At 47.4% G+C, this 17,910-nt stretch overlaps 1 protein-coding gene across 1 annotated transcript; it reads right to left on the bottom strand.

The window, feature by feature from the left end:
- Positions 1-2,194: 2,194 nt before the first annotated feature.
- On the bottom strand, positions 2,195-3,585 carry LOC308609359 (uncharacterized protein CXorf49 homolog; the record flags this gene model as incomplete). The annotated part of the gene is made up of 2 exons (XM_081223037.1): positions 2,195-2,242; positions 2,341-3,585. 2 exons carry the CDS (start codon positions 3,583-3,585, stop codon positions 2,195-2,197), a joined length of 1,293 nt encoding a protein of 430 aa, XP_081079163.1.
- Positions 3,586-17,910: the final 14,325 nt, after the last annotated feature.

Below are 17,910 nucleotides of genomic sequence, written 5' to 3'. Positions count from 1 at the left end.
CTTCATGGTGTCTGCAACAGGGACAGGCATTAGTAGGCACTCCAGAGAGAGGGATATGGAAGCCCGTCCCCTATCCCCGTGAGGAACCGCGTAGCCCTGAAAGCTGAAACCCCCTCCAGACCCGATGCAAAGAGCTCTGGACCAGATCACTCCCCACCACCGGAACTGAATGTGGAACTGGTTCCTAAAGGGAAACAAAGTGTGCCAGCAGCTCTGATGCTGTGGGCCGTGCCACAACCAGTCAGATCCCGTCACACACACAAACAAACAATCCAACAAGAACCTTAGAAGCCACACCAAGCAGCAGTTCAAGGGAAAATCAACGAGGCATCTCTCAAAGTCCTATCAGAAGGAGATTCCCTAGGACTGGTCTGGTTGGCAAAGAGTGCATGCAGTCCAGACAGTACTTTGCTACTTGTACACACGCCCAGGTGTACAGGCACAGCCGGCTCCAGGGCCAGGCCTGCTAGGTTCTCCTCGCCACAGGGATGTTGGTCCCTGCGAGGCCGACTGCACCTGCAGCCCACCCCCACCCCAGGTGCCCACCCGGGTTCTGAACTAAGACACCGCTCTCCGTCCCTGGTTCCTCATACCAAGTTTCTTCTTAAGGTCGTCTACTTCTCTCTGTAGCACGAGACACTAGGCCAGCAGACACAGGAGGAAGAGAAATGATTAGTATAATCTGGCCTCCTCTCTCCTCCACCTTCTCCTCTCCACTGGGCCCTGCACCCCAAAGACGGGTGGCTAGAATGGCAAGCGCTCCTCAGTGGAAAGCAGGTGGGCTCCCTCCATGGGGTACGTGATGGGGGCAGGGGAGGGGTGGCCCCACACATGTCAGCTGAACTTGGACCCAGATCCCAGCCTCGAGTTTGGGCCTGCATTTCCAGGAGCCAGAGGAAGCATTACCCAAAGACAGCCCGGCATTCCCAGTGGCTGCTGCGGCATTTCCGGTCTTGGGGGATGGTCCAGTGGCTCCCAGTCACCTGAGAGGGAAAGGACACACAATCCAGCTTCGCAGGCTCCCAGTGAGGTGGAAAGGGCCAAGTGGGGTCTACGGTGAGGTGAGGCGGCACCACCCTCTGCTGGCGACCAGCCGCCCCTGCTCTGCCCAGAAGCCCGAACCTTCTCTCTGGGGCTGCCTCCGCTGTTACCCGGGGGCAGCCATTTCCCCATAGCATTGTGGTCCCCAAGCTATGTGCCTCTGGATTCGCCCCTCCCAGAGCTGCAGCCACAGCCAGCACGTGGGAGAGCAATGTGGGCGAAAAGGACTTAACAGAAAAGGCTGTTTCCCTGTAAATCTACACCCGGAGGAGCTGTGTGTGGCACTGCCACCGATCAGCCCCGCCGCACAAACCCCACACAGAGGATGATGTGGCTCAAGGCCAGCCCTGCCAGCACCCCGTCTCCTGTGGGAGAAGCTGCCTGAGAGAACGGCTGTGCCCCCAACAGAGACAGAGCCAGAGGTTTCTGCCCTCCACCCCTCTCCCCTTCCCTCCTATCAAACCCACGACACTCACCTGAGGGGGCAGGCCCCGCGGGCATGAATTCTCCTTGGTTCAGGGACAAGGGCTCTGAGTTTCCTGGATCTTGGTGGCCTCTGGTGTTGACCTCGCCACTGCTGGCTTTTCCACGATGCATGCGCGGATAAGATGGCCCTGGCCTGTGAGCTGGCAGCTGAAACAAAAATTTTTCACAGATTTGGACTAAGGAAGTCTGTCTGTGTGTATGTTTGTGTGTGTGTGTGTGTGTGTGTGTGTGTGTGTGAGAGAGAGAGAGAGAGAGAGAGAGAGAGAGAGAGAGAGAGAGAGTTGTGTGATTTGGGCCGGGGTGAGGCAGGGAATTGGGAAGGAATTGAAAGGCTATTCTCATTAGCACTTTCTCCCTCCGTCAGCCCCAGGCCAGCAGGCAGAGGTGATCTAGGGACAACAGTGGGGCACTGAGTTAGCCCAGGGCCCCTGCAAGGAAGGTCTGGGGAACACCTAGGAGATAGGATTCAGGAAGCTGGTGAGTCTAAATACTGAGGCTTTTCGGGGAAGCTTTTAAGGGATCCCCCGACCCAATTCAGCTACCAACCCTCCCTTCCATCCCAGCCCCAGTCTCTCAGAGGACGCTGGAAACAGGCCAAGGGTGGAGAACCAGGCCCAGCACACCCGAAGTGCTACCTTACTGTTTGTCCCTAGTAAAAGGAGCCCGATCAGGCATCATAATGACCCAGTGACCGAGGGGCACCCAATGACGACCCCTGAGGGGTGGACAGAGGCAGCATGGGTGAAGACGTGTGCTCTGGGTGCGGTGGGGGCGGGGAAGAGTGGGGAGAGAGGAGGAGCCTGGCCTACTCACTTGGCCCTTTGGGGCTGGGTCTCTATTTGGGTCCTTATCTTCTCCCGCCACAGCCTCAGACTCCCTTGTCCACGTGACCACGGATTTCTTCCCAGCGCTGGTGTGCTTGGCCTGTTTGGTTCCGGAAGGGCCCAAGGTATACCTCTTGGATCTCCCAAGCAGTGGAATACCAGAGACTGGGGGGAAGGTGGCCGGTTCCAGCGGAGGTGCCCAGATTCGCTGCCCCCAGGAAGGGAAGTTTTTCCCCAGGGCAAGTGTGGAGGCTCCCCCGAGGGATTTCTTCTCCTGGGTCCCCTTCTTCCTAGGAGTGACCTGCAGCAGGCCACCTGCCGTAGCAGCAGCAGCAGCAGCAGCTCCCGGGGAGCTGGGCTTGCTGCTCCCGTCCCCCCAGAGCACGCTCTGCATTTTCTTAGGGGAAGAGATGCCCTGCTCTCCCACGCCCTGCCTTTCCACAACCGAAGAGAGTCCTCGCAGAGCCGAGGACAGGGAAGAGCCTGTCATGTGAAGGAAATTCTCCCTGACTTGGAAATTCGAGTGACTGGGAGTGTCCCCGGGATCCTCGGGTCTGCTGGGCTCGGCCTGGCCTCCTCCTCTGGGGTAAGTACTCACCGTCATCAGCTCTGTGTCACTGAACTCATCTGAGGACTCGGAGTCGGATAGCAGCAGGCCCAGGGCTTCCGCGGAGAAGCGCTGGCAATCCGCAGCCACGTTCAACCTACGCTTAGTGGCTCTCTTAGGCTCCCCCCAGGCCCGACCCGCTTCGGACCCACCGAGGTGGAGAGGGCCGGCCAGAGCCGGCGGCGCTTCCCCACAGCTCTGGGCGGTCGCTCCTGGACCGCCGGGACCCGCCTCGAGGCCGGCGGACACTTCCAAAGAGGCGCAGGGCTCCGCCAACGGGTATCTGCAGAAGCCCAGCGTGTCCCAGTCGTACAGCTGCTGCGTGGTGCCCGCCGCAGACTCCTCGGCCAGGTCAAGGAGGTCCCTCATGTCATCAGCCGGGGAGCCAGGTCGGCCTTCACGGCCACACAGCACCGGACCTCCCGCTTCTAGCATCTCCCACTCTGACTGGAAGCTCTTGGGATCCGGGCAGCCGCTCCCGCCCCCGCCGCTCGGCGGCTTCCTGGGCTCGGGGCCGCGGTCGGTTCCCCGCGGAACTGTGCGGCCGGCCGGGCGGACGCCGGCCCGCTCCCCGCCCCCTGGGCCGAAACCCGTTCCCCACACAGACACCTCATCTGGGGAGCTCATGTCGCGACCCAGGCGGCCGCGGAACTGGGGCGACTGTTGATGGCCCGAGTCGCGGTCGCGGTCACGGCGGACGAGGCGGGCGGCGCTCAGACGGCAGCGTCAACCACCTCAGGCGCTGCACGAGCTCGTCTCAAACGAAACGACGCGCCACTTTCAGCGCGCCTCCCACGCCCGCGACGCGGCCTCCTCATTGGTCCGGCCCCCGCCAACCAGCGGGCGCCTTGTTCGCCTGTCCCCTCGAGGCCTAACCAATGGGGTCGAGGACCTCTGCTTTGCCCTCAAGCCCGTGGGCGGTCCGAGCAGTTGGCTGCTGAAGGGGATGGTGGGAGTGCTTCCCTCTGTCAAGACTCTCGGCCCGCCTCCTCCTGTCCCGCCTCCCCTTTCCGGTTAGAGTCACAGCTCTGAGCCTCCGTTTCCCATCTATACAGGGGGTCGGGGAGTGAGGGCGCCGGGCTCCAGGGGTGGTGAGGATGAAATGTCAAGATGGAGGCACTGGATGCCTAGCACGCGCCAAAAGCATTTGCCAGCCTCCCTTCCACCGCAAGCCTTACGACCCAACAGGAGAATGGGCACAGGAGTCCCGCAGTCAGTGATCAGGGGTCGGCCAGAGAGCAAAGGGATCGTATTTTCGTTCTGTAAGGTCTCTGTCTCAACTGCTCCATCAAATGTGGCTCAGCAAACGTCATTGGCAGGCAGGTTTGGCGGACAGACTGGGGTTGGCGGACAGATTGGGGTTGGCCTCGCTGCATCAGCCCTTCCCCCTCTCTGAGGCAAATTCAAAGAAGAAGAAATCGCAGTGGCCAGTTACACCCCAAAAGATGCTCGCCACCGCTGATCCTGGAGATGTGAACTAAAACCACGAATCGGGTTTCACACACTAGGTTGACAACCTTCAAAGAGCTTAACCATTCCGAGGGTGGGAGAGGTGAGGAGCAAACGCCTGTGGCGGTGGTGCAAGAGACCCATTTGGGAGGTAATTTGGCAGAATCCATTGAAAGCAACTTAGTGCCAGCACGGACTCTGTGCCTGGCACTCTTCTAAGCGCTGGGCATAAATAGTAATGCATCAGCGTGACACTCCTAGAACTATAGTACCAACTATTACTGGCCTCTTACCGGTGAGCAAACAGGCACTGAGAGGTTCAGCCACTGGCCCAAGGTCATTCGGCTCGTGGGGATCAGCGGCAGGATTGAAACCAATCAATCTGACTCCAGAGTCCTTGCTTTGAGCCGAAGACCTTAAAAAGGAAGAAAAAAAAATAGGTATTTCCTCTATGTTCCGGCAAGTCCGCTGCCTGGTACTTCTTCCGGAGACACGCTGGTACCTGTAGTGTACAGGAGCCCATGCACAAGGGTGTTGGTGATGGGAAAAACTGGGAGCACTCCAAATTCCCATCAGTAAGGAAATGGATGAATGCAACGTGGCTTAGCATCCAGTAGCATAAAGCGTGGCAGTCCAACGGAATGCATCAGGCCATTCTCACAGCTTTCGAAAGCACCTGCCTGACTTCAAACTGCAAGTTGCAGAACGATGGCTTTGGATTCACATTTGTAAGTTAAATCACTTGCGTGCGTGGGCACACACACACACACCAGTCAATCCTACGTAATATATGAGAATTCATTTAAGTATATGTACAAGTATGTTTTAAAGTTTTGAAGGACGCACATCCAAGGCCTACCAGTTGTGATGGCGGTCGGTGTGGATAGCCAGGTGTCTCTCAATTTTTCTTGGAACTGTCAGTTCTCAGCTTCCCTGAGCTGAGCAGTACTGATGTCTGGGGAGTGGTGCCTCCCTTGGTTTCTCTATGGCCCATGGGTGTTAGAATTTCCCTTGTCTGCCACCCAACTCCTGCTCTGACACCCCTCCATTCCTCCCATACCTTCCTTCTGCTCCTTCCCGTTCATACTCCTCTGTCTTCAGTCACCTCTCTCTCCTGCATCCTGCTCTGGCTGACCTCCTGGAGAGTCCTGGCGTGTCTGAACCGCTGTTGCCTGTGGAACTCAAAGGCCCAGTTTTCTGGGCCTGAGTTTCTGCACCTGAGAAGCTGGCCATGCTGGAGAAGTTACAGAGCAGGGGAGACTGGGTGCACTGTAAATCTGCAATCCTCCTCCTCGAGCCTGCCCCCGATGGTGCCTGCCTGTTTGTGGATACCACCCTCTTCCACTTCTCCCAGTGACTTTTTTTTCTCCCAGTGACTTTTTAAGGCATGGTGTGCTATTTCAAATATGTTAAAATGGGTAAGGAAGGATATAGCAAAATCTCCTGCATCCACCAGCATCCTATGAAACATTACCAGTGGATCCAGTGGAAGCCTCCATCTTCCCTCTCACCATTTCCATTCCCTTCCTCCCTCCCCCATAGAGAGACTCCCAGAATTTCTCACCTTCTCCACTCTCTTCGTCCCTGTGGCTCTCCTACTTCCTCTTCCCATACATCTCATACATCTCCAATGATGTCACTAATCTCTGCTTTACCCCGCTATGCTCACCAGGATCCAATACTGGTTTTGATGTACTCTCTTGGCCCGGGGTGGGAGCCAGTGGCAGAGGTTCCTCTTGGCTTTCCCCACCGTGATAGCTCTTACTCCACAGACCAATGACCCAATGTGTAGGTCATTGCTCCAACTGCCAAGTGTATCACTTAGAATTATCAGCTTGGAGACTGGAGAAATGACCTCTATTTTGGTCCAGGGACTCATTCAGCTCACTGTGAACTGGTCTCTATCCTCAACTCCTTTTCATGTTAGGGCCTCATAAGCCCCATTCTAATTGGGCCCCATCATGACACTTTGGGCCTCCCGGATCAATGTCAGCCCAGATCCTGTGTCCAGTAGTCGTAGAAGTGTCTGGATCTTTTTCTAGCCTCAGTGTACAGTCACCTGATAAATGGCAGTCATTCTCTTTAGGGACGGACATAACCCCCTGCCTCGTTTCTGGATCCTTCCTCCTCAGGACTCATCCACCTCTTCAGTGGGGCCAGTCTCTGAACTGGCTCAGGACCAGGAACTGAGCAGGAGACTGTGGCTTTTTAGTGGGATGATGGCCCTCTTTCTCTTGCATTCTTGCCTTTTGCTGGCTGTAGTTGCCCCTAGGGAGCCATGCTGTTTGAGCCATCTTCTCAGCTTTCTGCCGGTCAAGCAGGCACTCCTGACTGCCCCTCTGACCTTGCTGGTTGTTACTGGAAATGTGGTCGGCTGGCATCTCTTGGTTAAGAGCTGCCCTCTGCCCTCTATTATGTCAGAATTCCTTTGCTCCCATGCGTGGTAATGAGCCCAGGTCGGGACCACTTTCCTTCCATCATTGGCATTGGCCCGCAAAGGGGAGCAACCACCAAACTTCTAGTGATGCTGGGTCCCCTCTCACCAGAACGCTCCTGATGGCTTTGGTGAGTGATGTGTCCTCTCAGCCCTACAGTGGGACATAACCATGAGGCCATGTGACTGGCCTCACCTTTTCTGTCCGTTCTAGCATGTCTGCATCACTCAACCTTTTTGTTCCTTCCTCTACCATCTGCCAATCCAAGGCAGGCATTTCCACTTCTCTCCTTATGGGCCATCACTTTCTCAAAGTTTCAAAGGGCCAGTCTGGCAGTGAATTTCCTCCATCTCCTGGAGTCCTTGCCAGTGTGTTAAATCCCATGGCATGAGAAAGCTCCTCTGCTCAGTAAAACTTGCTTATCCACTCATATTCCTGTCCACTTGATCCAACCCCCTCAAAATCCAATCCCAGGGATATTGCCCTGCTCCTGCCAGTACAGGCTTGTTATTTCTTGGTGTATAATTTCTTTTTCCCCTTATCAGGCTTGGCATATCCCAGTGAGTTTATGGAGAAGAGATGATGGTTTCCCTGGGAGAGGCGTCTGTCACTTTGTGGGGGAGCAGACTCTGTAGCATCTACCAGCACAGGACATGTGTTAACTCTTGCTAGGGAAGAAAGGGTCACCCTGCAAACTTGGAAGCCTCAGGACATTTGGATCTGATAAGCCAACGTTTGGAGACATCCATGCCAATATACTCGGCCTACATTTCAGAGTCTGAAGATTTTCCAAAAAGGGCCCTGACCTTCCCATAACAGGCCTGTGTTTGTCAAGGATGTATACATCTCTGGAGTTCTGCACTTATTGTTATCACATAATCTGTGAGCTACTCAGCTGTCTCTGCTCTTCTTCTGCAGGAGGCAAGGGCATTTTGTAAGCCACCAAGAAAACCCCATGAGTCTTACACTTGGCCCTTAACTGTTTGGTAATGTCCCTTAGTTTCTCATTATGCCTTTGCACTGCGCCAGTATAACAGTGATGAACAGCCACCTCTGCCCTCCCTATAGACATAGTGCCCTCCCTACCATTCAAAGGCCTGAATCATCTCACAGGCCACAGTAAGACCCTCCACTGGGATATTTTTCAAGGTACGTATGGATAAAACCTTAAGGAATCAGGAGGTAACCTTGTGCTAGAGATTATCCATGCCCCACATAACACTCAGAATGGTACGCTCTTGGTCATTTGGGCAGTGAGTGAGCTGGTCCATAAACCCCATCTTATAGCTAACTTCTCAGACCATGCCTGGTACCACTTTTGTTAGTTTGGGTCCTCCAAAAATACGGACGCCAAGGCATGATTGGACATGAACGAACATGATGGGAGAATGGCATGTGAAGGATAAAGGAGAAGGAGCAGGAATGAGTCTTCATGGTGCGATGCAGGTCTGACGTCTGTAAGAGAGATGTGGGGAAAGGAGGGTCAGATAAGAAGAATCTCAGATGCAGTTTCATTCTAACACTAAACTTTAGTTCAGTTTAGTTTAGTTTGTTCAGGCTCATGTGGAGTCCCCAGCCTACAGCTGCCATTTAGAGGAGTCCCTGTCCTGAAGCAGTATGCCCCTGCCATGCTCAGTCTCTGGCTGGGAGCTACCCAGAGGATGTGGGATCTTGGCACAAACAATGGTGGTGCCAGAGAAGTGGTAGCTGGCACTTGCCAATCTACTATGTTCCCTGCAGTGGATCGGAGGGGCACGTTTCTATGGCCACCACAAGGAAGCAGAAGTCAAAAATGACTAACATTTCCGTTTTGAGTGACTTTGTGGTGGGGAGCATAGGGACACAGGAAGTAAAGAAAGATTGGGAGGGAAATGATGGGATTTTGGATACATTAAGGTTGTGTTTCTTATAGGACATGCAGGTGGAATTAGCCAGAATGCACTTAGAAATTTAGTTCTGGAACACCAGTGAGGGGTCAGAGCTAGAGAGAGATACAGATTTAGGAGTCATTCATTTCCTCAGTAAACTTTTATAGCAGTGTTTTTTCAAACATCACCATAACCTTAGAAGTTCCTTGCATGTAAGCTCCAATTCCTTTCCCTTCACCCTCCTCAGAAGTAACCTCTATCCTTTGTCTTCATCATTCCCTTCTTTTTCTTTAATTATTGTCTACATAGGTTCATATTCCTAACAATTTTGGTTTTGCTGCATCCTTTGGTCTTTATGTAAATGGAATCATTTTATTGTTTCTGACTTCTCCCGTGTGATACTGTGTAACTGAGATTCATCCCTGTTGTCGCATGTGGCAGGCAACTGTTCATTTTCATTGCTGTACGCTGTTCCACCAAATGAATATACAGTAGACTCTCATTATCATGATAGTTATTTGCAGTCTATAAAGTTGCCATGAACACTGAATTAGGCAATCCTGAAACATTGCTCCTAAGGGAAATATAATTTCAAGTTCCTACCATCCGCTGGTCACAACATTTTCATCAACTGATCGCTGCATAATCATGTTTCATGTGTGTTTCTGTTTAAAGGCACTCTATTTAATATAAATATTATTGATTCATTAACATTGACCTCACAGCCAACAGCATTATAAATCATGCCTGAACAAGGTTTATGTAACACACATATTTTCTTGAGTGCACATCATAGTCATTTTGCACTCAAGAACACTAGACAATACTTCAGCACTAAGCTTGGAGGCCATCTTTAATTATGAAATCACCAACAAAAAAGCACAAAAATGCAAAATATGTGGCACTAAATAAATCATGAAAAGGACACTTGCTTGCAGTATGAGACTGAAACCAGAAGGCAGAGCGTCACCTTGTTTGACCTCAGTTGGGAACGTATTCCAGCAACTCAAATTTTTCACAGCTCTCTCGAATGAGGAGGAAAGCACTCTGGTACTGATTTGTGGTTTAAAATGAATTTTAGCAAATAGGGGAATTTGCAAGTATGGAATCTACAAACAACAAGAATCAACTGTATCTCAACCTATGTATCCATTCTACTGTCAATGGGTAATTTGGGTTGTTTCCATTCGGGCAGATATTATACATAGTGCCACTATAAACATTCTGGCGCATGTTTCCTGGTGCCCACATACAAGAGCCTTCCAGGGCAGAACTTTCCAACTTTTGGACCTGGGACTTTGAGACCTTCATCTCCAGAGACAGCCAGACAGCAGCCCCTGGACTGCTTGGTTCTGGCCCTGAACAACTTTGTCGTCTTACTCCTGTATGCCATACAATCATCATTTTCTGTGTGAGCCATAGAATAAAATGGCTGGGAAGCTGTGTTCCAGTGCTCATACTTAGGACTGAAATTGTCATCTCATAGGGAAAGAAGATTTCCAACATTACTAGATCATGCCAGATTTTTTACAAAGTGGTCATGCTAATTTCTACTCCTATCAACAGTGTTTAACTGTTCCACATCCTCATCAACATTTGATATTAACAAAGTACAAAATTGTTGTCAATCTGGTGATAGTGAAATGGTGTCTCATTGTAGTTTTAATTTGCAATTTCTTGATTAGTAATAATATTAGTAATAATATTGAGCAGCTTTTCATATATTTGGCATTGGGGATTTTCTTGTCTATGAGATATTCATTTAGTATCTTTTGCCCATTTTCCCCTTGGGTTGTTTGCATATTTATTTGTGGAAGTTCTTTATGTATTCTATACTTTAATTCTTTGATGATTTCATGTTATATAAATATCTTCTAGTTTTTAGCTTGCCTTCACTCTTTTTATCATGCCTTTTAATGAACAAAAGTACTTCTTTTTAATTTTTCACAGCATTTTATTATGAAAAGTTCCATACAAGAAGATCACGGGACTTCCCTGGTGGCACAGTGGTTAAGAATCTGCCTGCCAATGCAGGGGACACAGGTTCGATCCCTGGTCCCAGAAGATCCCATATGCCACGGAGCAACTAAGCCTGTGTGGCACAGCTACTGGAGCCTGTGCTCTAGAGCCTGCGTGCCACAACTGCTGAAGCCTGCGTGCCTAGAGCCCATGCTCCACAACAAGAGAAGCCACTGCAATGAGAAGCCCGCGCACCACAATGAAGAGTAGCCCCTGCTAACCACAACTAGAGAAAGCCCGCATGCAGCAACAGAGGCCCAGCGCAGCCAAAAAATAAATAAATAAAAAAATTTAAAAGAAAGAAGATCACAAGATGATCCGGGGAAATTGAGGGGGTACTTGCTGATCATGGACCATCTTCCCTCTCACCTGATGACCTTGCTTCCCATTTCATTGAGAGTATACAGGCAATCAGAAGCAAACTTCCCTCATACATAAATATTTTTCTCTATTTTGGATCATTCCTATCAGCATACAAGTATGTTGTCATTTCTCCCAATTAAAGAAAACCTTTTGATTCCAATTTCCCTTCAAGCTACACCATTTTTCTCTGCTCACCTTCACAGAAAAACTCCTTAAGAGTCGGTGCATACTTGCTGTCTCAAATTCCTCTCTTCCCATTCACTCTTCCTCTCCTTTCCATTTAACAATTCTCTATTGAGGGCTTACCACATGCCAGGTACTGTTCTAACACAAGGTGCTACATCACTGAGAAAAACAGATGACGTTCCTTCCCTCAAGAGCTTACATTTCTGTCATAGGCCTATTGGCAATATTTTCTAAATCTTCAACTATGTCCATTCCTTTGCTGTTGGAAATCACCCTCCTGGACCCAGTTTCAATCTTTATTGGTTGCCTAGAGTGTTGCACCTAGAACATTCCTTTACCAAACCCCTAAGTGGGATCTTCTGCTTCCTAGAACTAATGTCTTCATTGTTCTTGGTTTACCACAATGTTTTGATGGGACTCATTCTCCAGGTACCAGGGGTGATAATTTCTTTTAAGACTTTGCATGAATAAATATTAACTTTAATTTCATGCTTATTTGATAGCTGATATATAATTTCAGGCTGAAAATTTTTCTGACTTTCAATGTCACTTTTGAGAATGCTGGTACTATTTTGCATGCCATTATGATTCCCAATCATTTATGTATGACACATTTAATTTTTTAGTTATATATATTTTGATTTATTACATAGTAAAATTAACTTTTTTGTTTTCAGTACCATGAATTTTAACACATGGACTGATTTGTGTAACTATCACCACAATCAGGATACAAAACAGTTCCATCAGCCCCAAAATTTCCCTCATTCTGCTGCTTTGTAGTCAAACCATCTCCCCCATCCCAAACCTCTGATAACTGGTGATCTGTTTCCCATCCCTATAGTTTTACCTTTTCCAAATATTATACAGACACAATCATACAGTATGTAACATTTTGAGACTGGCTTCTTTCATTTAGCATAATGCATTTGCGATTCATCCAAGTTGTTGCATGTATCAAGAGTTCCTTCCTTTGTATTGTTAAAAAATGTTACATTTATAGATGTATGGTTTTATTCGTTCATCTGTTGAATAACATCTTGATTGCTTTCAGTTTGGGGTGACTATGAATAAAGTTTCTATTAACATTCATGTGGAGATTTTTTGTAAACATAAGTTTTCAGTCCTCTAAGGCAAGTACCCAGGCATGGAATTGCTGGGTCGTATGGTAATTGTATGTTTACCTTTATAAGAAATTGGCAAGCTGTTTTCCAGAGTGGCTGTACAATTCTGCATTCCTTCTATCAATATATAGAAGTTCCAGTTTCTCTTCAAACTCATCAGTACTTGGTATCATCAGTGATTTTAATTTTAGTCATTCAAATAGGGTTACAGTGGTATCTCATTGTGCTTTTAATTTGTATTTTCCTAATAGCTAACAATGTTGAACATCTTTTCAGGTGCTTATTTGGCATCCTTATATCTTCTTTAGTGGAGTGCCTGTAGATGTCCTTTGCCCATTTTTAAAATGAGCAGTTTATTTTCTTATAGTGGAGTTTTGAGAATTCCTTGTATATTCTGTATATGGTTGTAATTTACAGATATTTCCCCCCATTCTACAGCTGCCTTTTCATTATTTTAACAGGGTCTTTCTCAGAGAAAAAGAGTATAATTTTGTTGAAATCCAATTTAACAAATTTTTCCTAGTGTTTCTTACAGACTAGCTTTTTGGTGTTATTTCTAAGAATTCTTTACCTAAACTCAGGTCATGATTTTCCCTTATGTTTTCTTCTAAAAAATTTATATTCATATGTTTTACATTCTGATCCATGATATATTATGAGTTAAATTTCAAATGAGATGCAATATTTCGGTTCAGGCTCTTTTTTTTTTTCTTTTTGCATACAGATACCCAAAAATTGCAATACCATTTGTGAAAAGACTATGCTTTCTAAATTGCATTTATTTTGCACCTTTATAAAAAATTAGTTGGCATGAGTGACATCAGCAAAAATGGTGAAGTAGATACCTCCAAGGGCCAGTCCCTCTACAGGAACATCAAAAAATCAAGCAAAAAGTACAAGAGTCAACTTTGTCAGAATTCTTTAAAACAGTCAAAGTTTACATCAGGAAAACAAATGTAAAACAATAAAAAGGCAACTTAAAAGTGGTAGAAAAACTTTGTGGCATTTCTAGTTGTCCTCGCCCTGTGCCCCTCCCTGGCTCGGTGGCAATTTGAAGACTGCAGCCCACATTTTCAGTATGGGACTCTTATCCTTGGCTCCCAAGGGAGAAGAGCAGACTTATTCTCAAAGAATTCTGTTTGTTCTGGTCTATATAGGGGCTAACTGAAGGATTGATATACCTTATTCAGAACTAGCTCAGGGTATCCACAGCCACCTGGGGCAACAGAATATGGTCGAGGCATTTGATAGCATGCTGAAAGTCAGGGGGGGAAAGCTGGGACAGAGAGATATTAGGGCATTCAAAAGCACTCAAGTTTACTGGGGAATTTAGAAAGCAGTGTGCATGTCCGGGTCAGAATGCATACTTAGAAAAGTCCTGAGAATACCCTAAGCTTTTACCTCTGGATGATCTATAGGCTCAGCACAAGCAGATAAGATAGAGTTTTTAAAGGCCTCGTTAAGCATTGAAGGAGTGCCTCAGAACAGAGCCAATGAGAGTTTTTTGTTGTTGTTGTTGTTTCTTTCTTTTTCTTCTTCCTTTCTTTCCTTCCTTCCTTCCTTCTCTCTTCATCCTCCTCCTTCTTCTTCTCCTTCCACTTCTTCTTCTCCTCCTTCTCCTTCTCCTTTGCCTCTTCTCTCCCTCCCTGCCCCGCCTCCTGGCATTCAAGGATATCTCTGTCAAAACACTAGCTTACCACAAGCTACAGAAACAGACAGCACACATGACAAAGAATACAGACTTTACAAAAATAGTTTAGAAGTCACTAAATAAACAAGCAGCGATATAAAACATCAAGGGGGGAAAACCCTCAGAAGGGAAAGAATATGATTTCTGGAGTTACCACATTATAATATTCAAAATGTCCAGTTTTTAATAAAAATATTAAGTATGCAAAGAAATAAGAAAATATTATGACTAATTCATAGAAGAAATCAATGGAAACTGTCCTTGAAGAAGCACAGACTTTGGATCTACTAGACAAATATTTTAAATCAATTGTCTTAAATATGCTCAAAGAGAGAGAGAGGAGCTTCAAGAAGGTGGAAGAGTAACACGTGGAGATCACCTTCCTCCCCACAAATACATCAGAAATACATCCACATGTGGAACAACTCCTATAGAACACCTACTGAACGCTGGCAGAAGACCTCGGACCTCCCAAAAGGCAAGAAACTCCCCACGTACCTGGGTAGGGCAAAAGAAAAAAGAAAAAACAGACAAAAGAATAGGAATGGGACCTGCACCAGTGGGAGGGAGCTGTGAAGGAGGAAAGGTTTCCACACAGTAGGAAGCCCCTTCACGGGCAGAGACTGTGGGTGGCAGAGGGGGGAGCTTCGGGGCCCCGGAGGAGAGCACAGCAACAGGGGTGCAGAGGGCAAAGCGGAGAGATTCCCGCATAGAGGATCGGTGCCGATCAGCACTCACCAGCCCGAGAGGCTTGTCTGCTCACCCGCCGGGGTGGGCGGGGGCTGGTAGCTGAGGCTCCGGCTTCGGTTGGATCGCAGGGAGAGGACTGGTGTTGGCGGTGTGAACACAGCCTGAAGGGGTTAGTGCACCACGGATAGCCAGGAGGGAGTCCGGGGAAAAAATCTGGACCTGCCGAAGAGGCAAGAGACTTTTTCTTGCCTCTTTGTTTCCTGGTGCACGAGGAGAGGGGATTAAGAACGCTGCTTAAAGGAGCTCCAGAGATGGACGCAAGCCGTGGCTAACAGTGTGGACAACAGAGACGGGCATGAGATGCTAAGGCTGCTGCTGCAGCCACCAAGAAGCCTGTGTGCAAGCACAGGTCACTATCCACACCTCCCCTCCTGGGAGCCTGTGCAGCCCGCCACTGCCATGGTCCCGTGAGCCATGGAAAACTTGCCTGGGAGAACACACGACATGCCTCAGGCTGGTGTAAGGTCCCGCCGGCCTCTGCTGCAGCAGGCTTGCCCCGCACTCCATACCCCTCCCTCCCCCCAGCCTGAGTGACCCAGAGCCCCCTAATCAGCTGCTCCTTTAACCCCGTCCTGTCTGAGTGAAGAACAGACGCCCTCAGGCAACCTACACGCAGAGGCAGGGCCAAATCCAAAGCTCAACCCCAGGAGCTGTGCCAACAAAGCAGACAAAGGGAAATTTCTCCCAGCAGCCTGAGGAGCAGAGGATTAAATCTCCACAATCAACTTGATGTATCCTGCATCTGTGGAATACCTGAATAGACAACGAATGATCCCAAATTGAGGAGGTGGACCCTTTGCAAGCAAAGATATATATACATTTTCGCTTTTTGTCTTTTTGTGAGTGTGTATGTGTATGCTTCTGTGTGTGATTTCGTCTATATAGCTTTGCTTTTACCATTTGTCCTAGGGTTCTGTCTGTCCGATTTTTTGTTTGTTTGTTTTCATAGTATAGTTTTCAGTGCTTGTTATCATTGGTGGATTTGGTTTTTGGTTTGGTTGCTCTGTCCTTTCTTTCTTTCTTTTTCTTTTATTACTTAAAAATTTTTCAGTAAATACTTTTATTTTTTATTTTAATAATTTTATTTTATCTTCTTTCTTTTCTCCCTTTTATTCTGAGCCGTGTGGATGACAGACTCTTGGTGCTCCAGCCAGGCGTCAGGGCTGTGCCTCTGATGTGGGACGGCCAGGTTCAGGACACTGGTCCAGAAGAGATCTCCCAGCTCCACTTAATATCAAACAGCAAAAATCTCCCAGAGATCTCCATCTCAACACCAGCACCCAGTTCCACTCAAAGACTAGCAAGCTACAATGCTGGACACCCTATGCCAAACAACTAGCAAGACAGGAACACAACCCTATCAATTAGCAGAGACACTGCCTAAAATAATAATAAGGTCACAGACAACCCAAAACACACCACCAGACGTGGACCTGCCCACCAGAAAGACAAGATCCAGCCTCAGCCACCAGAACACAGACACTAGTCACCTCCACCAGGAAGCCTACAAAACCCACAGAACCAACCTTAGCCACTGGGGACAGACACCAAAAACAACAGGAACTATGAACCTGCAGCCTGAAAAAAGGAGACCCCAAACACAGTAAGCTAAGCAAAATGAGAAGACAGAGAAACTCACAGCAGATGAAGGAGCAAGGCAGAAACCCACTGGACTTAACAAATGAAGAGGAAATAGGCAGTCTACCTGAAAAAGAATTCAGAATAATAGTAAAGATGATCCAAAATCTTGGAAATAGAATGGAGAAAATACAAGAAACATTTAACAAGGAACTTGAAGAAGTAAAGAGCAAACAAACCATCATGAACATCACAATAAATGAAATTAAAAATTCTCTAGAAGGGATCAATAGCAGAATAACTGAGGCAGAAGAACGAATAAGTGACCTGGAAGATAAAATAGTGGAAATAACTACTGCAGAGTAGAATAAAGAAAAAAGAATGAAAAGAACTGAGGACATTCTCAGAGACTTCTGGACAATATTAAATGCACCAACACTCGAATTATAGGGGTCCCAGAAGAAGAAGAGAAAAAGAAAGGGACTGAGAAAATATTTGAAGAGATTATAGTTGAAAATTTCCCTAATATGGGAAAGGAAATAGTTTATCAAGTCCAGGAAGCACAAAGAGTCCCATACAGGATAAATCCAAGAAGAAACATGCCAAGACACATATTAACCAAACTATCAAATTAAATACAAAGAAAAAATGTTAAAGGCAACAAGGGAAAAACAACAAATAACACACAAGGAAACCCCGATAAGGTTAACAGCTGATCGTTCAGGAGAAACTCTGCAAGCCAGAAGGGAGTGGCAGGACATATTTAAAGAGATGAAGGAGAAAAACCTACAACCAAGATTACTCTACACAGGAAGGATCTCATTTAGATTTGTTGGAGAAATTAAAATCTTTACAGACAAGCCAAAGCTAAGAGAATTCAGCACCATCAAACCAGCTTTACAACAAATGCTAAAGGAAGTTCTCTAGGCAGAAAACACAATAGAAGGAAAACACCTACAATAACAAAACCCAAACAATTAAGAAAATGGTAATAGGAACATACATACCAATAATTACCTTAATATAAATGGATTAAATGCTCCCGCCAAAAGACACAGACTGGCTGAACGGATACAAAAACAAGACCCGTATATATGGGGTCTAGCAGAGACCCACTTCAGACCTAGGGACACATACAGACTGAAAGTGAGGAGATGGAAAAAGATATTCCTTGAAAACGGAAATCAAAATAAAGCGGGAGTAGCAATTCTCACATCAGACAATACAGACTTTAAAACAAAGACTATTACAAGAGACAAAGAAGGACACTACATAATGATCAAGGGATCGATCCAAGAAGAAGATATAACAATTGTAAATATTTATGCACCCAACATAGGAGCACCACAATACATAAGGCAAATATTAACAGCCATAAAAGGGGAAACTGACAGTAACACAATCATAGTAGGGGACATTAACACCCCACTTTCACCAATGGACAGGTCATCCAAAATGAAAATAAATAAGGAAACACAAGCTTTAAATGA

Source organism: Mesoplodon bidens, assembly GCF_964165515.1.
Source record: "Mesoplodon bidens genome assembly, chromosome: X".
Classification (NCBI taxonomy): domain Eukaryota; kingdom Metazoa; phylum Chordata; class Mammalia; order Artiodactyla; family Ziphiidae; genus Mesoplodon; species Mesoplodon bidens.
The sequence above is the reverse complement of the archived record's forward strand: the minus strand, read 5'-3'. Positions and strand labels throughout refer to the sequence as shown.